Here is a 25,000-nt window from a genome sequence, read left to right as displayed (position 1 = left end):
TTGGTGAGGCTGTCGAAGTTCACCCCCACCCACCAGGGTGGGTGGAGGTTCCTGTTCAGATATTTCATGAACTTGACTGATCTGTGTTTAACTATGATAGAATAACAGCAGTGGTGGTTGTGTTTTTGGTACTTTTAGTACATTTACGTTCACAAATGAACAGTCATTGTATTGGGTATGTTTTTAACCCTTTTCTCCCTCTTTATTATCTTGATTATGCAATTCATCTTCTCTGAATTTTTGAAAGTGAACTATTGTCTATGTATGTGTGCATCTGTAGTGTTGTTGTGTATGATGTTGTGTGTTTTTGGGTGTGAAGGACCCCAGGAAGAATAGCCATGCTGTTGAGGCAAGTGCTAATGGGGATCGATAATAAAGTAAAGTAAAGATGATATTAAGTTCCTGATGGTAAATGGTGAATGGACTGTATTTATAGAGCACTTTTCTAACCAGTGGCCGCTCAAAGCGCTTTACAAAATTGCCTAACCTTCACCCATTCACGCACACATTCACACACCGACGACGGTGTCAACCATGCCAAGGCGACAGCCAGCTCGTCGGGAGCAGTCAGGGTGAGGTGTCTCGCTCAGGGACACCTCGACACTCAGCTAGGAGGAGCCGGGGATCGAACTAGCAACCTCCCGGTTACCAGCCAACCCGCTCTACCTCCTGAGCCCCATGCTGCCAGGAGAGGGCTGCCCTCCACCCTGCTTCCTTCACAGAGCCTTTTCTATTCTGCGAAACGGAGCCGCAGTGTATGAGAGCGTCACTCTTCGGGCCGGGGTCAAGAATAAGATCGCCCCGGGTTTGGAGAGAGAGGAGCGGGGAGGGGGGAGGGGGGAGGGGGGAGCAGGGAGGGGGGAGGTTGGTTGATGATAATTGAACCTACAGCCATGATGATGAGGGCGCACGAGCGATATGGGAGAGGAGGGGATCAGGGAATGAGCAATTGGCAAAAACGACGAGAGAGACAGAGACAGAGACAGAGAGAGAGAGAGAGAGAGAGAGAGAGAGAGAGAGAGAGAGAGAGAGAGAGAGAGAGAGAGAGAGAGAGAGAGAGAGAGGAGAGAGAGAGAGAGAGAGAGAGAGAGGGAGAGAGAGAGAGAGAGAGAGAGAGAGAGATAGAGACAGAGACAGAGACAGAGACAGAGACAGAGACAGAGATAGAGACAGAGAGAGACAGAGACAGAGACAGAGACACAGAAAGAGAGAGAGGGGAGAGAGACATTTGATATTTTGACATCAATTTTATTATCTGCTTTGGCAATGTTAACGTTTGTTTCTCATGCCAATAAAGCTTAGAATTTATTTGAATTGAGATGGACCGACAGAGAGACACAGACAGAGACAGCGACAGAGAGACCAAGAGAGAGGGAGAGATAGAGAGAGGGGTTGATGGACACGCTGGGCTTCCAAATATAATCTCCCTTCCAGGCCACAGAAGAAATATGGGTATTAAATTATGAGCACGCAGTGAACGCAGTGAGCTCAGTACCGTAATGTGCACTGCGGTGGTGGATCGCTGTGATGTTTTCTTGCTCTATCACAAGAAATAATTATACCCTCAATTGTTAGTGTCGGTTTGTTTGTTGCCTTTAAGAAGTCAGCAAGAGCTTAGGCCCTGAGAATAGGCCCCCCCACACACACACACACACACACACACACACACACACACACACACACACACACACACGCACACACGCACGCACACACACACACGCACGCACACACACACACACACGCACACACACACACACACACACACACATACACACACACACACACACACACACAGACACACACACACACACACACACACACACACAAACACCCCCCCACACACACACACACACACACACACACTTATGGTTACGCTCATTGTGGGTCCTGTCCGTTAACACTTCCACTCTCTATCACTGGATGTGCAGTTTCTCATTCCGTCCCCACTTCCTTCCTCTCTGTAAATGTCCGTCGCGTTGCTCGCGGCCCGGGCTGGAGGGGGGGACAGCCTGCCCGGCCAGCTGCGCCGCGTTGCCTGCGGGTGAGACACCGAGGTCAGGGGGCCCTGCAGGCTGTTCCCCCGCTACACCAGAGCAGGATGGCTTCGTGCCAAAGACCAGTGCTGGGGGGGGGGGGGGGGGCATGGCCTCCCCCCCCCCCCCCTGATGTTCTGCCGGTCTCCTGGGACCCAGCACGGCCCCGGCCCATCCGCCTGCTGGTGGACGTCGTCGCTCGGTTGTGTTATGCATGCACGATGCCGTGGTCGGCGATTGGGTAGTCCTCGTTGTGTGTGTGCGCGCACACGTGCGTGTGCATACGTGTGTGTATGTGTGCATGTATTTGTACAGGCATGTGTGTGTGTGTGTGTGTGTGTGTGTGTGTGTGTGTGTGTGTGTGTGTGTGTGTGTGTGTGCGTGCGTGCATGTGCGTGTGTGTTTGGATGGCTTGTGCAGTATAGCAATGTTGTTCCCAGAAGGGGGGGGGCACAGACCCATAGACCCCTGGACACTAAGCCCTTTGCTTCACGTCTATATATAGAACAGGGGCACCACTGGCTACAGGGGGAGCTGGTTTGAATCCGGCTAGCTGTGAGGGGCAAAGCTTCATTAGCGACCGCACTTTCAAACAGAATCCCACAGCCGCCGACAGAGGAGCTCCGCTCTTGATCGAAGGGGGGGGTGCACAAACACGGACCTATTCTCACTAGACAAACCAGGGGAAATTCTGACCTTCCTCGTGTGCGTGAACGCGAACTTCTCTCGAGTGGAGTGCTTAAGTAGAAGTCTGAGAATGAAGGAAACAGCCTTGTCATCTGTGGCCCTCCCTGAAGGGCTGGCATCTGCCAGGCCGATATGCTCCTGGATGAGTGGAAGGTTCACAAATCTGAAGAAGAGAATGAGTAACAGCTAATTAAGCGGTGTACTTCAGGTGTCCTCACCCATAAACATCTTTATACAAGTGAACTTGATATTTTCTCGTTTAAATGTGTCCACATACTTAGTACTGTTGGGCTATCAGTGAGTACGCCTCATTAGCCAGGCCTACGGATCATTTTTATTTATGTTCTATCAGAACATAAACAATCAGAAAATACATCCCCCGAAAACGAGCTGTTTATGAGCATGACTGTACGTCGGAGATCCTCTCTGGTCAAATGATAGAAAACACAAGTTAAGTGTCAATCTGTGCGCATGGAGAAGTAAAGGGTGCTAACCCACTGGTAGAGCGTGCGAACGGATTGGTCACATTCTATGTCCTCCAATGGGATAGCGCTTTATCGCCTCTGTCCAGCGCCAACGACCTGCCCATGATCCTGCACTCTCTGTGTGTTTGCCCCCATCTGTCTCCCCTGCAGCAGCAGGAAGCTGCAATACTAAAAGGTTGTCGTCCACGTTGAAAAGGCCAAAGGTAGACAATGCAAAAAAAATGACAATTCAATGAGGAGCGGACTTTAAAATATCTATTTATTATGGGACTGAATGTTTGAACTGCAACGAGGCTATCGCAGAAACAAAACAATACAATCTGATAAGGCACAGCGTCAAGCATCACTTAAACTTCAATGGAACATATACCATGGGCTCAGATGCTCGACGAATCGAAGTGCACAGCCACTCTGTGAATTAACAACAGAAGGTATAAATGGTCTGTTCGGAGCAAGACAGGAGTGGCCTCCCTTCATGTTGCATGGATCCTCAGTCAAACTCAATGATGCAAACCTCTCACAGATTCTGAATCAGTGAAAGACTGCATGCTAGCGGTCCTTGGACTTGCAGTGAGAGATGATAAGCTGAAAAGGAACATAATTATTTTTATCTGAAAAATACCATTTGGCTTGCTCCGTGCAAATCCTTTATTTCAATGCGGTTGAGGGGATTTATTTAAAAAAAGTAAAGATGAAGAATAAATCAGGGCCATGTAGAAATGGATGAATTGACGGCACTATGTTGTATGTTAGATACACCAACTCTGTGTTTTCACGTTTCGGGGATCTTTTTGTGAGTCAGAATTTGTGTAGCCTGATGTGCTTTGGTAAGTGCATCTCCTAGCGTGCTAGCATGAAGTGGGTTGGCTAATCGTCGGCCACTCTCTGCCAAGCACCATCGCAGGGGCTCGACATTACCTGTTGTGCCCCAGAAATTAGCAGCATCTTTTTGGCACAATATAATTAACATAATTAGTGCGTACACTTGTAAAATATGGAAAAGACAGGCTACTTATATTACACTGTGTGGAATATGTTCGCTCATTGGGTGCCAACCACACTAACACAAACAAGACCCAATATTATAGACAAAATAAATACATGGCAGGAGTTAGCCAGTAAAAATGAATGCATAGGCCTCCCTGCAGATGCAGGTGCAATAGTTTGCCTATGAACTGAGCTGTCTCCACAGGACACGGTGAAGAGAGATGATCGGGAGACCAAATCATTTAAAAGGGCCTCTGGCCTTGAAAGAGAATTAAGAAAGGAGAGCAGAAAAGTCAGTGAGGCATCCATAGTGATGCAGCGAAAATGAGGACAGAAGAAAGAATGATACACTTACAAGCTCACACTCGAACACACAAACACTCACTCATACCACACATTGACATTTTATACACCCACACTTCAAACTAAACCCTAATACTTTGTAATAACACACTTGTGCATCACACTCAAGCTTTATACACCCACACTTTACTTTACACACTAAAACCCTTTATTTATACACCCATCACACAAACACTAAAACATAACACGGTTGTCTGTGGTGAAATCTTTTAGGCTGACGATGCTGAACTACAGAAAAGACCCCTACGCGCAGACCTTACCAAATATGACTGAAGATGAGTACTAAACAAAATGTTTACCATGCTGACGATCAAACACTCTTCTGTGTGTGCACCTGTTTCCACGCGTGTCTGTCTGTCTGTCTGTCTGTCTGTCTGTCTGTCTGTCTGTCTGTCTGTCTGTCTGTCTGTCTGTCTGTCTGTCTGTCTGTCTGTCTGTCTGTCTGTCTGTCTGTCTGTGTGTGTGTGTGTGTGTGTGTGTGTGTGTGTGTGTGTGTGTGTGTGTGTGTGTGTGGTGCGCGCGTGTGTGTGTGTGTATGTTAGTGTGCATGTGTCTGAGCACATGTGTGTGTGCGAGCGCAGGTGCGTGTGCGTACGTGTGCGTGCGGGCATACGCCTCTCTGATTGTAAACTCGGATGCACCATTAAGTTCGTCTTTGTACGTTTGAAGACAGTCATTTCTGAAAGGCTGTCAGGGAGTGTGGGTTTTGGGGTGGGTTCCCTCTGAGTCCACACAAGAAACCCCCAACCCCCAGCCTTCACTTTCTTTATCTTCTGTGGAGGAAGGCACAGTGCCTTACCGTCTTCCCATCTATGGTTGCATTAGAAGGCCTGGGCATAAATTATATGCGCTTAGCTGGAAGTGAATTGGTCTTCTCAGCGGGCACACTTCAGTCCTACCTTTTATTAGATATGGGCACTTCTTTTGTTCCAGCGCTGGATTTTTGAGTATGAAAGAGAGTGCTTGCATCTTCTCCATCGTCGGTTGCACATGAAATATGAGTCTGACACTTAATGTGATGACATAAGAGAGGCTATATGCTGCATATCCAGCAGATGTTACCATCCCATCACTGGAGGCATCGGTGAAGGAAACAAAACTGAGAAAAATAAAGCTTTTGACATCATCCTCTGTTGTTGTGATGATGTATTGTTCTATGATTACGTCCATTGGATCCACCAGCCCTCCTAACCCCCTACGCGTCCCACACAGATCTCCGAAATGGCCTCTTTGAACTCTAATCGACGATGACGGGAAACTTTAATCCCCACACCCACGCTATGGCCAAAAGTTATCCAAAAGGATTCAAATAATACAATTTAGATACAGAGTCAGCTATCAATCCATCCGCCCAAAGGAGAGCGGCAGGAAGAAACGGCGAAATGAAACGATCAAAGGAACACCAGCGTTATCGGTGGATCTCAGATATGATAGGGAGGCAAGTGTTTCCTTTGCTAGCTACAACACTAGCCTCTGGCTGTGGGCTCTGACGTTCACCAGGGCAGGAGACACAGTCTGCAAAAGGTCGAGACATGTGAGTGCCACAGTAGCCGCTCTGTGTAGCCCTGCACACGAGCGGAGGGTAGTGTTGAATCACAGCAGTACAGAGGACAGCATAGACCGGACAGTGGACACCCAGCGGGTGCCCCCCCCCCCCCCCCCCCCCCCCACCTCAGCAACCTGATGCGGTGGAACGCGCCATTCATTCCCCCACAGTCCCCTGGCCGTGACACACTTGAAAGGATAAGAGCTTGTTAATCCGGAGGTAGGATGAATGGTGCCAGTGTTGTGCACGTTGGAGGAGGAGGAGGTGGAGGAGGTGGTGGAGGTGGTGGAGGTGGAGGAGGTGGTGGAGGTGGTGGAGGAGGAGGTGGAGGTGGAGGAGGTGGTGGAGGTGGAGGAGGGAGGGGTGCTCAGTAACCCCTGGAGAACACGAACCCGAGCAGAAGACTGGCTCAGTGTTCCTGTCCTCTCAGGCCGGCAGTGTAGGTAGGCCCGTTGATGCACACACACACACACACACATACACACACACACACACACACACGCACGCACGCACACACACACACGCACGCACGCACGCACGCACGCACGCACGCACGCACACACACACACACACACACACACACACACACACACACACACAACCATGAGACACACACACACACACACACACACACACACACGGGGGGCACATACGCACTTATGCAAGACACACAAATTCAAACACATTCGTTCAGACATGGACACACACGCATACCCACGCACAAACACACACAAACACACACACACACACACTCACAAAACACACACACACACTTATGAAAGACACACACATATGCAAACACATATGTACAGACATGGACACACACGTATGCCCACGCACAGACACACACTTCGGGGAGACACACACACAGCTCCACATAACACTGTTTGCTGAGGCATCTGTGCCGGGATATTTTTTCATATCGAGAGTCCAACACGCACCATCACAGATGACGAATCCGATGACACTACGATGATATTACTTCTTGTGGGAATGAACCACTAGTTCACTTGGCCCAGAAGGGGGATGCATGCCAACCTTTTTTAGACCACACTAATCAAAATGCAGCATCACTTTAGGATAAGCCTTTATTTATTAGGACACCCAGACCAGCTTTGGAATGACTCCATCGTTACACTAGATAATATATACAGCATATAACTGCCATTGCGCAGCAATAAACCCATTCAAACTGAGGTTATAGCAGTAGCCAGCCGCTGAAAAAGACTCATGACTCACTTGTTCAGAGTTCACATCCCCCCCCTATTATATGTTGTACGTCCTGGCACTTAATGTGTGTACTTATTGCACGTTGTATGTCCTGGCACAGTACAAATAGTGCTCAGCTATCTTTGTTGCATATAGGGAATGAATTAACCTAGCAATAGTTAGGGCTCTGCACTTGTTTCTATGAACATCCTTGACGTTCCGACAGCGATATATTGTTTCACTTTCTTCTGACAAATGTTCTTGTTGTAAGTCGCTTTGGATAAAAGTGTCCGCTGAATGCCCTAAATGTAGCCAGCCCACAAGGAAAACAATCTACGTTCTGGTTTTCAGTGGGACAGGTCGACAGGATGACAGTGGGACAGTTGGACAGGGGGGAGGTTGAGGGACACCTTCGAGCAGAATGAACATCGTCATGACGGTGGACATCGTGGTTAAATCCCCGAGACCCGGTGTCACCGGAACGGCAGAGGGAACAGCCGCGCTCTGTTCCCTCCCGGGTTCCCAGGCACTCGGTTTACGGACGGGGTCACGAGGTGGCGGCGGATCTCTGCCGCACAGCGAGGTAACAGCGGGGGGTCTCATGAACAATGGGCCCCCCTGCTGTTTGCCTCTTTACTCAGCGCTAGATACAGGTTGAGAGGTCTTGTGTTGCTGTAGGACTGCGGTATCAAAATCGGAGTAACAGTATTATTTTATCTTTAGTATTGTCCCCCACTAATCTCACAAATCAGACTTTGGGTTAAAATGTAAAGTCTGAAGGTGGCCGAGCTGGACTCTGGGTGAACTGGGTTTCCCTATGTTCTGCTTCGTTCTTGTTTCGACCAATCACGTCCCTGGAGGAGAGGATCTGTGAGCGTGCAGTTGGTGGACACATCACCGGCCGGGCGGCAGTAAGCTGAACAAGGGTCTTTAGGGGTTTTATATCAACCCTGTGGCAGTAAACAAAATGCCCTTCTGTCAGAATTCTGACTTGACTAATCTCACCAGGCTAAAGAAGGGGAGTTCCTCACAGGCTGCCCATGAGGAACCAAGTTCAGAGAGAGTCACTGAACCAGAATTCTGACTTTAAACTCAGAACAAAAGAAAAAATCACATGTGGCACTAATCCTCTTCCATAAATATCATCTGCAAAAAATGGAAGGACAACTGAAAAGTATAATGACTTTGTGTAAATGGATAAAACTGTTGTGGGAATCCCGCCAGATATGAATTGAGGTCTTCTGGTTGTCATCCTCACGCTCGCCTCGATTTCCGGTGTATTGTGACACTTTCTTTGCACAAAAGAACCTGCAGGAAGACACTCACAATTTGGGCAGGCCAATCCGACTGCACCAGAGCTGTGATTGGACCGATTGGCTATAGAAGGGGTAACTGGAAGCTTGATGGACCAATGGCTGGCTGCCAACACGGAACTGACGGCACAGGAAGTGAGGGATCTAGACTAGTGAAAGCCGCGCATCGGGTCTGACTATCGTCAATCATGCCGGAACTAAAAGTAAGGTATCGGCAGAGGCAGCCGGCCCCTGCTGACTACCTTCCCGCCAAAAGGCTGGGAGCCCCGCCTCCGCTGCGGAAATTGAAAGGTGTATGAGTGTGTGTGTGTGTGTGTGTGTGCCTCGTGGACCTGGGGGGTGCCCCATTGACGAGGCGCCTGTCTGTTGCGGTGGCAGTCTGACCTAAAGGGAAGGAAGTCAATGAGGCAGCTATGTGGCAGCTCAGGCTTGGTGCACTCATTGACAGAGACCTGCGTCTCCACACAGTGGAAGACAGAGACCTGAGTAGAAGACATAGAGACCGATTCTCCACACACTAGAGACCCAAAACAGTAAAGGACGGAGAGACAGAGTCTCCACACAGTGGAGCACAGAGACCAGAGTCTTCATCCACACAAAAGAGGACAGAGACCCGAGTTCCAACACAGTACAGCACAGCATTGAGGCCTCCGTGAAGTTGAGGATGCATCTCTTTGCGTCTTTGCGTGTCCAAAATAACCACAGGTTTTCTCTCCTTTCTACTAAAGTCCCAGGCCGTAGTCAACAACATCGCCTCTACCGCCTACATAACGTGGAGAACACTGCAGACACCATGATTGAGGCAATAGCAGTGTTTGATTAACACCATTTGACCGTAGGGCGACTGTGCAACGGTAGGCTGTGTTACAATGTAGACGATATTCATACTCTTCTGCAGGCTGATCTGCAAACTGAAGCATCCTCGCTCCCATATGATGATTAAACAACAGGTGTGTGTGTGTGTGTGTGTGTGTGTGTGTGTGTGTGTGTGTGTGTGTGTGTGTGTGTGTGTGTGTGTGTGTGTGTGTGTGTGTGTGTGTGTGTGTGTGCGCGTGTGTGCGTGTGCGTGGCACCGTGTTCGCAGCTACCGAGAAAACTAGTTTCCGTGCAAAACGATATATTTCTATCAATAATTGAAATGCACTTACACCAAAGCGTGGTAGATGAACGCCCAGGCGCGGGGTCTCTCCAACACGTTGTAGAGGTAGTTTTGGAGCCGCCGGTAGCGCACGTTCCTCCGGCCGCTCTGCGCGCTGTATATGAGCGGCTTCCCCAGCAGACTGAGCCGGGCCCCCTGCTTCCCCCGCAGGCTCTCCGGAGCCCCTATCCCCGTGGACAGCAGCAGACCATCTCCAGCAGCGTTGTTCATCCTTCCTCCCAACTCCACATCCTTCAAGCCATAACCATCGGTGGTGCGGTGCCCGGGCGACGTCCTCATCCAGAGCCCGGCAGCGCCTCCTCCTTCATCGCCGCTGTGATTGCGGGGCATGGCATCACCAAACCTGGCATCAAGTGCGCGCCGGGGGTTCCTGCGAGCATGCGGGTCCAATGCAACGCTCCACGGACAAACAAATCTCTGATGCAAAATTAAGTTGCAGCGGCTACTTCTGCAGCCAACGCGAGGAAAATACGTGTGCGGTTATTGGTTGGCTGGTTTCACTTCCTCTCGCGTTAACCAAGGCGCTTCACAATCGATTTTCCTCAACTGGTGCCGCGCGTAATGATGTCCGCGCCGTGCTCGTTCCGATCGAGTGGATCCCGGCGAATCACACAATCTAACCTGAGATGATCCGTCTGTCATTCTCATTGAAATCACGCATCTCGTTCTCATGGATGGGCTTCACACATCAGATGGTGGTTCTGTTGGAGTCCGCCCGGAGTCAGCTGTCTCTCAGGAGCGCGGCACCGCCTGTTGCTTCTGCACTGGACGCCTCCGGCTGATGCGCATCACCAGGGCCAACTCCCGAGTTAAACCTCCGAGCGCGTAAAACGGCACATTGGCTCCGTATGTTCCTATACGCCCACTTGCCTCGGTGGTTCAACGTTTCAATAAACCATGACAGCGGAGATGTTGTTTGGATGGAAAAGGCGGTTCATTGAGAGCGTTACATCTGGTGTGGGTTTAGATTCAGTCCGTATTTTATAGAAAATAAAAAAGATATGGCTTATTATGATTATTATCATTGTAATTAATGACATTTATTATTATTATTATTATTATTATTGGCCAACTGCCCTTTTAGGCAGTAGTGCATTCTCGTTGCGTGCGCATAGTATAGCGATTATGCAAAGAATATTGAGTATTACATGATTATTTAAAGTTTCTATAATGCCATTTCTGCATTTTGGTGAATTGTTTGGGCAATTATTTGCACAGTAACTGTGAAATTAAAAATAAACAATCCTGTTTTTTTTATTTATTATGTCATTCAGTCTCCGCCGATTTGCATGTCTGTTGGTTAAAAGTTTCATCATTCTTGTGCCAAGATAACGATCTGATGGAGTCTCTGCCTGCCGTGTGTTGCAATGTTGAATTTCCCAGATTGAGAAAAATAGACCAAGTAAATATATAATAATGCTGCCGGCTGTCAAGAGCATCCTACCTGTCCCCAATATGGTGTGTGTGTGTGTGTGTGTGTGTGTGTGTGTGTGTGTGTGTGTGTGTGTGTGTGTGTGTGTGTGTGTGTGTGTGTGTGTGTGTGTGTGTGTATGTGTGTGTGTCTGTGTGTGCGTGTTACACTGCACAATTATTTGACAGCACTTGCACTTCATTATAGCGGAGATGTTGCCTCGCGTATCAGCCAACCGCGCCGTGCTCTGGGAAAACTACGCCCTCTACTTGTTACCGACGGTATCAGTATCCTACTTTCACTTTGCATTAGTCTTTTCCAACGTTTTTAATTATATTTGAATTTATTTCCCAAATCCAGTGGAACTGTGTATTAAGAAAACGCTGTAGTCCAAGAAAAACGTAGCTTTCCTTTTTTTTTTATCCCTATACAATTTGAATGAAAGGACTCCTTTAATCCAATTAGATCAGCCCATCTCATGGATAATAACTGAATTACAACTTGGTTTCTCATGAAGCGAGAGCATGCCCTATGACCCCGCGGATGATTAGATCATCCTAGAATAATATCATAATATGCTTCCTCAGGAGCAGAATCATGGGGCTTCATGCCTTGTTTTTACTTCTTCCATGTTGCACACACACACAGGTCGCACTGGGCCCTAATGACCCGCCATGGAGCTAATAGAGGGGCCTTATTGATGTTATGGTGACGGGCGTGGGTTTCCCTGTGTGAGTGTGCGTGCATGTGGGCTTGTGTGTCCGGGTGTGTGTGCCTGTATGCGTGTGTGTGTGTGTGTGTCTCTGTGTATGTGTGTGTCTGTATACGCCCGCGTGCGTGTGTTTGCGTGCATGCGAGTGTGTGTGTCAGTATATGTGTGCCTTCATGCATGTGTGTGCGCATGTGTGTGTGTGTGTGTGTGTGTGTGTGTGTGTGTGTGTGTGTGTGTGTGTGTGTGATTATGGATGCCATCACACATGCTTGTGCGTGTGCCTGTGTGTGTGCCTGTGTGTGAGTGTGTGCGGTTGTACTTGCTCTAATGTGCGCGTGTGCACATGTGTGCGTGCGTGTGTGTGTTTGTGTGTGTGTGGGGCAGTCAAGATTGCCTGCAGATGTGGTTGGGGGCCCCTCTGCTTTTTTAAAGAGAGGATGTGGAACATAAATCTCTCAAGGCACTGCGTTGTATGGGAGGCTGCTCTGACCCCACTATGCCCCTGTGGTTAGCACTGCAGCCGGGGTAGCATGTAGCTGCACACACACACACACACACACGCACACACTCACACTCACACACACGCACACACAGACACACTCTCACTCACTCACACTCACACACACACACTCTCACTCACTCACACACACACGGACACACTCTCACTCACTCACACTCACACAGAGACACACACACACACACACACACACACACACACACTCACACACACACACACACACACACACACACACACACACTCACACACACACTCACACAGCCTGCCATTGAAATGGTTAAACTAGTTAACTAAACCTTATCCATGAGGAACATCTACGGCTGATTTGTCCACTAGGGTAGAGGTTAACCTTCCCTTCCAGAGTGGCCTAATGCTAAATCAATGGAGCAGGTCCATATTCCCATGTGTGACGCAGCAGTCACTATTGGCAGGTTCGCTTCGATGTCTCCCCGTTTGTCGACGGGCAGATCTTCATCGATCTTTCTGCATCGACTGTCTGTGCTCTGGAGCGATGCAGAAGGGCATGAAGAGTGTTTATGAGGGGGCAAATATTAGCTCTCCCCCAAAAGGCGGAGAACGTGTTTCATTGGAAAAACCAGACAAACACGCGCAGGTTTCTGCGGAATCAAGGTAATGTTCATGCGCATTCGGCTCGGATATTGACGGTTTGATTACAGTAATGTCGTCTCAGAGGAATGAGGAAAAAAGATGGCCGATCATTTCTTCCACACATTCTTTTATTTGTAAATAATAAAAATGAACTTTTTTTTAAAATATAAAACATACACATCATCTGAGCGACATCTGTCATACAAACAAGAAATGTTGCAGTGAATACTTATTTTCTTTTTCGTTGTTGTTTCAGTGGAACACATGAATTGTAAACAATCAGCATTTTTCCCAATAACACTGATAAAGAAAAGTAAAAAAAAAGAAGATTTGACGGTAATTATAATCCCAAAAAAAACAAACAGCCTCATCTGATGTTGAGAAAATAATCTCCTTTACAGGGGGGGGGGGGGGGGGGGGGGGTACCATGACTCGGGTTAGGAAAAGACATTGGGGTTTAAAGCACAAGGAAGTGTTGACACAACAGATTTTAGGGTGGTGATACACCAGCGACTTCTATGGCCTAAGTGGTCAATGTTTAGGTTGGAGAGATCTGGGAGCCATCAGGCCGGGGCCAGGCGCTGTTCAAACGCTCAGAGGACACACTCCCTGCTCCCCAGAGATGTGTCGGGATCAACGTTCTGCGCCATAGACCCTCTGCAGATATCACTGTAGTCCACGGATGGCTGCCGGGTATTTACATCTTTGTGTGCATCTGCAGTCGCGCTTTCAATAAATCGATTAGTTCGTTTTCAGTTCTGTTTATCTGAAATAAATCGTTCTGGTGAGACATACTGGATATTTTCCCATATATAAATAAAATATAGTATTTATATATATATATAGAATGATATGCATACATCTCCCCGGGCCTGTAGAGGTATACTATGATGTGGGTTAACAGTAGGGAAGCAGTGAGGTCTGTTTAGAACGACTGTACGTTACAGTACGACTGCCGTAGAGTAGGGGAGAAGACATCAACGTAATCTTGAGTTGTTTGAGACATTCAGCACCGGAATGGAGAGAGAGAGAGAGACAGAGAGAGACAGAGAGACAGAGAGACAGAGAGAGACAGAGAGAGACAGAGAGACAGAGAGAGACAGACAGAGAGAGACAGAGAGAGACAGAGAGACTTAGAAAGACAGAGAGAGATAGAGAGATGTAGAAAGATAGAGAGAGAAAGAGAGAGGTAGAGAAAGAGAGGTAGAGAGAGAGAAAGAGGTAAAGAAATAGGTAGAGAGACAGGGACAGTGAGGGAGAAGATTAAGATAGCAGGAGGAGCGCACGAGAGAGACAGCGACAGAAAGTGGTAGAGAGAGAGAAAGAGTTAGAGAGCAAGAGATAGAGAGAGAGAGGGAGAGAGAGAGAGAGAGAGAGAGAGAGAGAGAGAGAGAGAGAGAGAGAGAGAGAGAGAGAGAGACGTGGACTAGACTGCAGCTGTATTTCGAATGTCTTCGCAGGATGACTTTCGGGAATGGCTTCTGTCTTGTTTTGTTTTTTTCAAATGTAATATTCGAGGACGAGCAAACTGTACAACTGCATGCAACATACAAGCCGGCCTACCGTATGTGGAAATAACACATGTATGTAGTTCAGTAGGTATTCTTTTCTCTCTGAACTAACTGTTTTTGTTTCATAAAAAAATGTGCATGCAGTTTGGAAGGGGGGGGGGGGGGGGGGGGGGGGTGGGGGGGGCGGTCCAAAGTCATGCCGGCTCCCAATATTCCAGGTCTGTGAGTCCAGGGGAGGATGATCATTGGTCGAGAGTGTCCTGACAGATTGATTTGATTGGTTACTTGCACATTCGCAGAGATGCACATTAGGACATTGTCAGCAATCCTTTTTTTTTTTCTTTCCTTTTGTTTTTCCAAATTATACATAAAGAGGAAATATAGCGAACCAAAAAATGGGCATTGGATTATTTTTGTTTTTTTTTGTCTTTTTTCTCATTGTTTTCTTCAAAAAGTTAGATGTTTGTCATAAAAAATCAAGCTCTTGTGCTTGCCGTTAAATCTCAAAACAATGTAAACCGAAGATAGGATACAAATCCTGAACATGTGCGAAGGGTTAAGGGGTCGACTCGCCTCGAAAAACAAAACCAAAAAGGTATACCCCCTTTTTGTTCTTGCAAGAGTGAACATAGATATATGCTTGTACAGTAAGGTGATTCCCTCGTGGCAATAAAATCTATTTTATTGGTCACCTCCGTCGAGGCCTATTGTACATCTATACAAAGACGACTGGAGCGTTGGCCAGTAGAAAAAGAAAAAACAACATTGCACGCTAATCTCATAATCGTGTAGAAAGTTAAGATGTGCGCCCATCAGACTCCTCCCCCTGCAATACATGTGGGCGGGTACATCTGCAGAAGTCAATCTTTGAGTTGTAGTATTTTTTAGTTTTTTCCATTTCATCACTTGCTTTTTTTTTCTTCTTCTTCTTCTTCATGCACACGTCAGACCGACAACACAACCATGGACAATTTTACGAGTTTTGAAAAACATTTTTGTGCAAGGAGTAACAAAGAAGAGGAGGAAACATGAAAGTAAAAACACTAAAACAGAGAGGGGGCGGGGCCAGAGAGAGGAGGCCACGCCCCCTATGGTAAACATACTGAAAACAGATCTTTTTTTCCGACACGAAAACGAGGACCAGTGCTGCAGCTCGAAGGTCTAGGCACCAGATGAAGGCCCTGTGCTTCAACGCAACACGCCCCTACAGAAAAGGCAACCTGCCGGCAGTCTTTATTCATTGTGTTACTGGAGGAGGAGGAGGAGGCCACTGCAGACCGGGACCGGAGAGTGCCCCCTGCAGGCTCGGAGGGTGATTGCCTCCTGTTTCCCAGGTCCATACATTCCACACAATCCCACGTTTGCAGACGTTTTTCCTTTATTGTTGAAATGGGAATCGAACCACCCTGCTTTTATTTGAATAATCCCGTCTCTACTAACTGCAACTTGTGCCTTTTTTTTTTTAACCCACGCCCGGGGGGCGGGGGGTCGCCGAGTGCAACAGCCCCAGGGAGTCTTCCATACAAACAGAGTATGAAATCTAGCCTTGAAATGACACAAAAAAATCAAAATGCAGAGCTTCCTACGGCAGAAGAACTTAAAACGAGACAGGAGTGATTGTCAGATCTCAACAAAGCTTTCTCATTGCGACTCTGATTCTGATTGTTGTTGTTCTACGTAGTCACCACTGGCTGTTTTTAGCTTTTTTTTTAAATATGTATTTGTTTCTTCTTTGTCTACAGTACGTCCAAGTATTTTGAATTCATCATCATCAAAGTCTTACGGTGGGGGGGGGGGGGGGGGGGGGGCCCTACGACCGGACCCCCGGGGGCCCGGAAGAGCTGTCCAGAGAGGTCTGGGAAGCCCGCCTGGTGAGGGAGGCTAGCGTGGGGTCCACCAGGGAGGAAGGTGGGAACAACTTGTACCAACCAATCACGGTGCTCGATAAGTCCAGCTCCTCCAATAGGATTTGTGCAACTCCCATGAAGCTCTTGTGGTCCATGCGTCCGTAATCCCCCCAGACGATCACCTGCAGACCGGAAGTGACACAAACCAACACGTTGCACGACGAACCAAACCCATTCAAAGATCCACTGAGGAAGAATGATTCAATTAGACTAATCAATTATCAATCAATTAGCAGTAGTCCCCCCAGAAGTGCACTTTCCCCTTCTAATTCATTATTCTGTCTGTTCGAGCGTGTTGCGGTGACTGCGACTGGATGCCTGGACTTTCCTTATGCTTAAAATGTTTTGCCTTTATGTATGTATATGTATGCATGCATGTATGTATGTATGTACGTCAATTATGGCCCCCATTGCACTCCTGATCATCCCTGGAAGGAGGGATCCACCCACACTGCCTTCCCTCTCTAGATCTCACCCTTGCTAATTAAGGGAGTTTTTTCTTGCCCTCTGGGGGGCTAAAGAGAGGACAATTCAAAAACAGGGGATCATATTAAATCGGTCTGGACGAGACCTAACTCTCGGCGAAGGAACCCAAACGTTTTAACCGAAGAAACCAAAGAGTCCAGATACCTGCAACACCTTCCCCTGCGGGCTCTCCTCAAACTGCAGCGCTTGCTGGTACAACGGGTCCAGCGTTTTCCTCGCAATCTTGGTCTTCTTCTTGGCGACGTAGGCCCCGTTGTTCAGCAGGTAGACCTTGACGTACGGCGCTGGGGGGCGCCGACGGAAACGAGGAGAACGCCGTTAGTGTGAACGGAGACGATCAGCGCTAAGGTTTCGACAACCACGCAGAGCTCTGCTGCTAATAGCTCCGGACCGCGCTCGCTCCTGAGCGGACGCAACGTTAGGGGTGTTAGAGCGCCGATCTGTACGTCAGGGAGGGCGGAGTTGACCTGGACTCTGCATAGCCTCCCCCTGCCACCCCTTCTCCTCCCTTACCCTCCTCAACCCACCCCCCTTTGTACGTCTTGGCACCGAATGCACGCACTTATTGTATGTTTGTACGTCCTGGCACTTAAAGATAGTACGTAGCATCGTATGGCGTCTTATCCTAGCTATCTTTTTTGTATTTTGTCTGTTTCTATGAACATCCTTACTGCACCGACAGAGATATGTTGTTGTTTCTCTTTCTTCTGACAAATGAACTTATTGTAAGTCGCTTTGGATAAAAGCGTCTGCTGAATGCCCTCAATGTGAATTTATTATATGAGGATATGACGTAGAGGAAGAGGTACGGTATTTACCGGGAAGGGACTTGGAGCCAGGCTTCTGGACGAGGCCTCGTGCCCGGATCACCTCCACCTCCAGCTGGCCTTTCTTGTCCATCATGCCGATCTGGATGTCACCTGGGGGAGAGGAGTAGAACCAACAACCACATGGCCGTCAACAACACCTCAGAATGCATGGCCATGAGGGAAGCCTCATGATGATGATAAAATAGTACTCAGTTGTGTAGCATCTTATCCTAGCTATCTTTGTTGTGTACAGGGAATGGGTTAACCTAGCGATTGTTAGTGCTTGGCACTTGGTTCTATGAACATCCTTACTGTACCAACAGCGATATATTGTGGTTTCTCTTTCTTCGGACAAATGTGCTTTGTCAGAAGAAAGTGTCGCAAATGTCGCTTTGGATAAAAGGGTCTGCTAAATGCCTTGAATGTAAATGTGAATGTCAATAAACTCTCTACACAACAAACTGCTTTCTCTCCAAACTGCTTTCTACAAAACAAGGAACTCTCGGTGCATCAGAGGAAGACCAAGAAGAGGAGATGATAGCACCAGGGAGAAGAGGGACCGACCTATGGCGGGCGTGGCCAGCGTTTGCCGGCCAACGAGCTGAGCCGGTCCCAGGCCGTCCAGAAAGTCGCTGAACTGACTGTTGGCCCCCAGATTCACCCCGGAGAAGATCAAACTGAAACACACCACACACACACCCCCACATCCGCATCTTAAGACTCTTTTGTTTCACAGCATGGAACAGAAACGACCACAAGACACAGAAGGACAAAAGGAAAGTCATCGTGTTCAAAAGAAGGGATAGGTTGTGTGGGGGGATGGGGTTGAGGGGATTAGACGGTTGGAACAGGAAGAGGAGATGCGGTTTACTGACTTCCCCTCCGAGTTGTAGCTGTTCATGCTGCCGTTGTTGGACTCGCGGCTGGGCTGCCGGCTCATGTTCCGGCTCAGCTCCACGGCCATCCCAGTCTCCGTGCTCCGCTGGATGGGCGCGCCTTTCTCCTTCTTACTCTTCCCCTCTGCGGGGACAAGGGGGACAAGTGAGAGAGTGAGTGAAAGGAAGAGTGAGAGAAAGAAAGAGTGGTAGAGAGAGAGAGTGGGAGAAAGAAAGAGTGGTAGAGAGAGAGAGTGGTAGAGAGAGAGAGTGGGAGAGAGAGAGAGTGTGTTGTGTGTATTTTTGTGTTAGTGAGTGAGTGAGATTGAGGGTGTGTGCGTATTGTGTGTTTCTGTGCGTGTGTGGGTGGCTGTTCCAAGTAGGGGAATAGAAAGTGAAGTATTCCCTGAAAATAACCTTTTTTCAAATCCCTTATTTAACCACTGCAACAACAAAGAACAGTGTTGTGCAAGCGTTTTGAACTCAACACAAAAGTCACTCTTTCGGGGATTCAGTGGCCTTCAGTTAGAAGTTCGCTCTCACTCTCTGGAACCGTCAACCAACCGTGGCCAGAACCGTTTATACTTCGTTACAAGGAGCGGAACGATGTAGATTCGTTCCGTTAATGATACCAGCATCGGAAATTCCTCCGATACGGTGGTCCTCGGGTACCACCGGGTGTGGATTGTAATCGGTATCGGGAAGACATTTTTTTATCGGAACATCTCTGGAGCTAAGTAGGGGGGAAAGCCAGCAGGAATGCAGTGACGGTGGGAGACTGCTGTTGAGCTCGTTCACCTCCTTGTAGTCGAAGAAGCAAAACAAACAACTGCAGCACGTGACGTTGAGACGGGGCTGGCCGGTTCTCAGGTCTCGCCCACAACGTCCATGGGAGGCCGTCTCTATATTTATTCACTTCTTCTTCTCCCGCAAAATGAGGCTGTTCTGCTGCGAGCGGGCGGAAGTGGGACACCGTGGGACGGCCTGCGAGGGTCCTGTGATGTGTTCGGCGTATGAAGTGAGGCCAGAATCACAGAAACCCCCCCTCCACCTCCCCCCCGTCCCACCCAACCCCCGTCAGCAGAGGTAAACAGGAAGCCATCGAGTACAAAGTCAACACCCCGGATTAAAGGGTTGAGGGGGGGGGGCTTTGGGGGGTGGGGGGGGTCTCACGGAAGTCCTACGGCTATGAGACGTGCACCTCCTGAGTCACTCCCTACCCCTAAGAGTGTGAGGGGTATAGAGCACTCTAACTTTTTCCACTAGTGTAATAATGTAAAAAATAAATATGTGTGTGCATTCTATTTGCCAGCGTTAACATTAACATTAAAGGGTGCAAATACGCACAATTTAGTGAGAAACATGGGCCAGTGCTTCACGGAACGGTTGGCTAATTTCGTCCAATTTAAGAATCACAACGCCAGAGCATGTAGAGGCGAGTACCATACAAATATTTTCTTCCTGAAACTTAATTTTTTTACATTTCGGAGCACCCCCTGCAGTACTCCAAAGTACCACTCGGGGTACACGTACCCCCCTTTGAGAAGCACTGGTATAGAGCACCCACCGCACCGGGGTGAAGACAAGAGGACGGGGATGGCGGTTGCACGCTCACAAGGGAATTTCAAAGTAAAAGTCACGATGCTGCATTGGGTGGTTTTCTGGGGGATTTCTGTTTTATTTGGCGGAAAGACTAAAATGAGAGCAGCACAACAACCCAGTCTTTTATATATTTGATCAAGCCTCGATTCCATTGTGCACTGATATCCAGACACACACTCACATCCCCGGGGGCGCCCCAAGCCTCACATCATAGCATGAGCACAGATATAAAAGGGTCGGCAATCAACAGGAACCGAGCGAGAGAGGAGCAAAGCTAAATCCGTAAAGACGGAGCCTGCCGCGCCATTCTGGACCATTTAATCAATGATAACGGCAATATCTCTGATCTCCACCCCCTCCGCCGCCGCCGCCGCCATCGTCCCGCCGCGGGCGTTCTGCGCTCTCATGCATTGTGTGTTACGGGGGAGAGCGCAGAGAACAGAGTGAAAGCCTTTCATTTGAAGCCTCACACAGCAGAGGCTTCTCTTTCCCCGCAGCCTCGCGGCTCTGAGGGAATCCGGGCTCCGTCTGACGTTGCCTGCGCTTGGAAGCTTCCAGAACGCATCGCGTGGTTGGTGGAGGTGGTTTCAGGACAGAAGGCGGATGTTTCTTTATGCAGTTGAATAGCGCATGGAACAGGCCCAGCGGATAAGTGTTGAATCCTTAAGTGTGTAAAACGCATTAAACTGAGATCTGAACGTTGTTATTAAAGTCACGACAGATTTTTTTACATTTCATTATGTAAGATATGTACTGAATGGGTGACACTGTATACAACAGCATACAATGTCCAATACATTTATACACAATGAAATGTATAATGCCTTTAAATTTAGTATTTATATTGCCGCAGTCGCTCATGAGGTAGAGCGGGTACAGATGAAGTTGAAATGAAGTAAATTCAATTGAATAGTGTACTAAAGTGTGACGTCACGTTTCCATAGTAACCGATTTTCGGTTCTACGCAAACCAAATTAATAAGGGGAAATACTATGCCACACAAACGTTTTATAGCAAAGGAACGATATTTTTGCGAATTGATTTGCGAGTTTGCTTTACCAATGATGTAAGTAATATTGAGAATAGATTGTCTTCATATAAAAAACAACAACTAAACTAACGTGCAATCTTTTCATTTTAATACCCCAGGGGAATGCATGAACGCCTCGAAATGTTTCGATTGGTAGTGATTTTCAACTCTTGAAATTGATTTATTTTAATTTTGAAAGAAACAACACATGGAAGCAATGGAAAACGCCATCTCTCGTTCGGTTGTTTAGAACTGAAAATCCGGTTGCCAGGAAAACGTGACGTTTTCACTTTAGTACTCTATTGAAAACAATTTAATTCAATTCAATGAAATGTACTTATGTACTAAATGTACTATTTGAACTGAACTGAAGTAAATTCAAATTCAGTACAATTTAATTCAAATTCTATTAAATGTATTACCATCTGACTGAACTGAACCGAACTGAACCGAACTGAACTGAGCTATACTCTGTTTGTACTTGTAATGCTTGTGTAAGACTAGTGAGTTCATGACGTCAGTGGGGGGGGAAGGGGGGGGGTCTCACCGGGGCCGCTGATCTGGGAGGTGCTGCGGCTGCGGCGGTTGCCCACGATGGCGACCACGCGGGCGCTGAAGCTGGAGCGCCGCTTCTTGGCCCCGCCCCCCACCGTGCCCAGCGCCGTGTCCGATTGGCTGCCGTCGGTGCGCTCCTGGGCGTAGATCTCCCCGCTGACGCTGGAGCTCTTCAGCATGGTGCGGCCCGCAGACGCCCGCATCTGACGGCTGGAGGAGGAGGGGGAGGAGGGGGAGGGGGAGGAAGAGGAGGAGGAGGAAGAGGAGGAGGAGGAAGAGGAGGGGGAGGAAGAGTAGGAGGGAGAGGAGGGGGAGGAGGAGGAAGAAGGGGAGTAAGAGGAGGAGGAGGAAGAGGAGGAGGAGGAAGGGGAGGAAGAGTAGGAGGGAGAGGAGGGGGAGGAGGAGGAAGAGGAGGAGGAGGGCGGCGGGGAGGAGAAGGAGGAGGGGGGAGGAGGGGGAGGAGGAGGAAGAGGAGGGAGAGGAAGGGGAGGAAGAGGAGGAGGGTTGAGGTGGAGGAAGAAGAGGAGGAGAAAGAGGAGGAGGAGGAGGAGGAGGAAGAGGAGGAGGAGGGCGGCGGGGAGGAGAAGGAGGAGGGGGGAGGAGGAGGAGGAAGAGGAGGGAGAGGAAGGGGAGGAAGAGGAGGAGGGTTGAGGTGGAGGAAGAAGAGGAGGAGGAAGAGGAGGAGGAGGAAGAGGAAGAAGAAGAGGAAGAGGTGAAGAAGAGGAGGGAGGAGGAAGAGGAGGAGAAGGAGAGGGATGCGGTGAAGAAGAGGGGGAGGAGGAAGGTTGAAGAGGGGAAAGATTGAGTTGAAGAAGACAAGTAGCTGGCGGTGAACTTTGATCTCCGCCCTCCCCTCCCTCACACAACAAGAGATGGTTTTGGGGTGAAAAGGGGTTTTGTTGTACTGTACCTTTTGCTCGGATGAATAGATGAATAGAATACATGTACAGAGGTGGTGAACAGACGGTCGATGAACAGGGGTTTAGGTTCAGGGTATTTGATGTTTAATGAATCATCACGTGTGTTCGATTTCATTCTGATCGGTCATGACAATCTCCCAGCGACAAAATATTGACTGACTCGCAGTCGCTAAAATTTTGTATAACGTCACAAATATAAAGTCTCATTTCAAACATCAAGTCCCGTTTAATTGATCAAGTCCCGTTTCAAATATCAAGTCCCGTTTCAATTATCAAGTCCCGTTTCAATTATCAAGTCCCGTTTCAGATATCAAGTCCCGTTTCAATTATCAAGTCCCGTTTCAGATATTAAGTCCCGTTTCAATTATCAAGTCCCGTTTCAATTATCAAGTCCCGATTCAGATATCAAGTCCCGTTTCAATTATCAAGTCCCGTTTCAGATATCAAGTCCCGTTTCAGGTATCAAGTCACGTTTCAATGATCAAGTCCCGTTTCAGATATCAAGTCCCGTTTCAATTATCAAGTCCCGTTTCAAACATCACGTCACGTTTCAATGATCAAGTCCCGTTTCAGATATCAAGTCCCGTTTCAAATATCAAGTCCCGTTTCAATTATCAAGTCCCGTTTCAATTATCAAGTCCCGTTTCAATTATCAAGTCCCGTTTCAGATATGAAGTCCCGTTTCAATTATCAAGTCCCGTTTCAATTATCAAGTCCCGTTTCAGATATCAAGTTCCGTTTCAATTATCAAGTCCCGTTTCAGATATCAAGTCCCGTTTCAGATATCAAGTCCCGTTTCAATGATCAAGTCCCGTTTCAGATATCAAGTCCCGTTTCAATTATCAAGTCCCGTTTCAAACATCAAGTCACGTTTCAATTATCAAGTCCCTTTTCAGATATCAAGTCCTGTTTCAATTATCAAGTCCCGTTTCAAACATCAAGTCACGTTTAAATGATCAAGTCCCGTTTCAAATATCAAGTCCCGTTTCAGATATCAAGTCCCGTTTCAATTATCAAGTCCCGTTTCAAACATCAAGTCACGTTTCAATTATCAAGTCCCTTTTCAGATATCAAGTCCTGTTTCAATTATCAAGTCCCGTTTCAAACATCAAGTCACGTTTAAATGATCAAGTCCCGTTTCAAATATCAAGTCCCGTTTCAATTATCAAGTCCCGTTTCAAATATCAAGTCCCGTTTCAGATATGAAGTCCCGTTTTAGTTATCAAGGCCATTCACAAACTCATCCCGTAACAGAATCGTCATGGGAACGGGATGACGCTGGCGGGCGCTACATTAAACTGCAACACACACGCGCCGCTCTGGCCTCTCCTTCTGAGGCGGAGGAGAACGTGGCTGAGGAACCCGCTTCGGACCCCCAAGGGCCCCAGGAGCCTCCGCACGTCGGCCCCCTCCGAGGGGCTGAAGGTGCTGCAGGACGCCCCCGACACACTGCCTCGGGGCCCCATCAGCCCCCCAGGGTCCACCACCCCCACCGCCCAGGGGTCGGGACCGGGGGCCGCGGGCCCCTCGACGGACCCCCGGTGGGGGTGGAGGGTGATGGTGGTGGTGGTGGTGGTGGTGGTGGAGGTGGTGGAGGAGGGTCTCGGGGGGTCTGTCTCTGGAGGGGGGGGTGCAGGGGGTGGGGGCTGGACCGCACCGGGGTCACACTGGCCGCATGCGAGGAGGGGTCTGAGACATGCAGCGAGACACAGCCTGGTACGGGCACGTGGACAGGTGGACAACACAAACACGACGCACAACACAAAACACACACATAACAAGGACGCACACAGGGAGAAGATGCAGGGTGCATATGGATTATGATGTCAAGAAGGCATGGACTGAGAACTCAGAGGGCATGGATTGAGTTGGTAATGTGCGTATTCAGAATGATTCCAGTGTGTTTGTGTTTTCATGTTTTGTACTCTTTGCCGAGTTGTTATTTGTGCACCAAAGATTCAAATTTCCATGCAAATCCCTTTAATTTAGATGCATCGTCTTTGCTGAGAAATGACCGTTATTCGTTATTAATATTAATTAATATGAGGACACACCCCAGTAATTGGATTAATTCCCATACCAATTAGGTGTTATGTGTAGAAAAGGTCAACCAAAGGGGAAGGGTGTGTCGGATGACGAACACAGAGAGACGGCTCAATAATGGATCGCACGATCAATCTCCTCGTGTCAGGGTCTGACTGTTAGCTCTGTGTCGCAGGTAAAAATACCCTCTTCCGTCCAAAAACTGACCCCAAACCAGTCTCCCGATGCATT

The 25,000-nt window shown here is 48.3% G+C and overlaps 2 protein-coding genes across 15 annotated transcripts in view; both read right to left on the bottom strand.

Moving 5' to 3' along the window:
* LOC115540561 (potassium voltage-gated channel subfamily KQT member 5) overlaps window positions 1-10,677 on the bottom strand; it is a 100,029-nt gene extending 89,352 nt beyond the window's left edge. The window contains exon 1 of the mRNA XM_030351973.1: window positions 9,772-10,677. Within this exon, the coding sequence (XP_030207833.1) occupies window positions 9,772-10,112 (341 nt within the window). The 5' untranslated portion in view covers window positions 10,113-10,677. The remainder of the gene's footprint in view (window positions 1-9,771) is intronic.
* A 2,461-nt stretch (window positions 10,678-13,138) lies between these two features.
* The window catches only part of rims1b (regulating synaptic membrane exocytosis 1b), a 61,698-nt gene continuing 49,836 nt past the window's right edge, over window positions 13,139-25,000 (bottom strand). For 12 of the 14 annotated variants that reach the window (XM_030351872.1, XM_030351867.1, XM_030351873.1 and 9 more), the window contains 6 exons: window positions 21,799-22,016; window positions 18,620-18,764; window positions 18,309-18,421; window positions 17,754-17,855; window positions 17,080-17,219; window positions 16,353-16,571 (listed from right to left, as the gene is read on the bottom strand). In XM_030351872.1, coding sequence (XP_030207732.1) covers window positions 16,353-16,571; window positions 17,080-17,219; window positions 17,754-17,855; window positions 18,309-18,421; window positions 18,620-18,764; window positions 21,799-22,016 — 937 coding nt within the window. Of the gene's footprint in view, window positions 16,572-17,079; window positions 17,220-17,753; window positions 17,856-18,308; window positions 18,422-18,619; window positions 18,765-21,798; window positions 22,017-25,000 lie in introns of all 14 variants that reach the window. The other 2 variants (XM_030351881.1, XM_030351866.1) reach the window with 1 other exon arrangement.

Source organism: Gadus morhua, chromosome 3 (assembly GCF_902167405.1).
Source record: "Gadus morhua chromosome 3, gadMor3.0, whole genome shotgun sequence".
NCBI classification, from domain to species: domain Eukaryota; kingdom Metazoa; phylum Chordata; class Actinopteri; order Gadiformes; family Gadidae; genus Gadus; species Gadus morhua.
The sequence above is the reverse complement of the archived record's forward strand: the minus strand, read 5'-3'. Positions and strand labels throughout refer to the sequence as shown.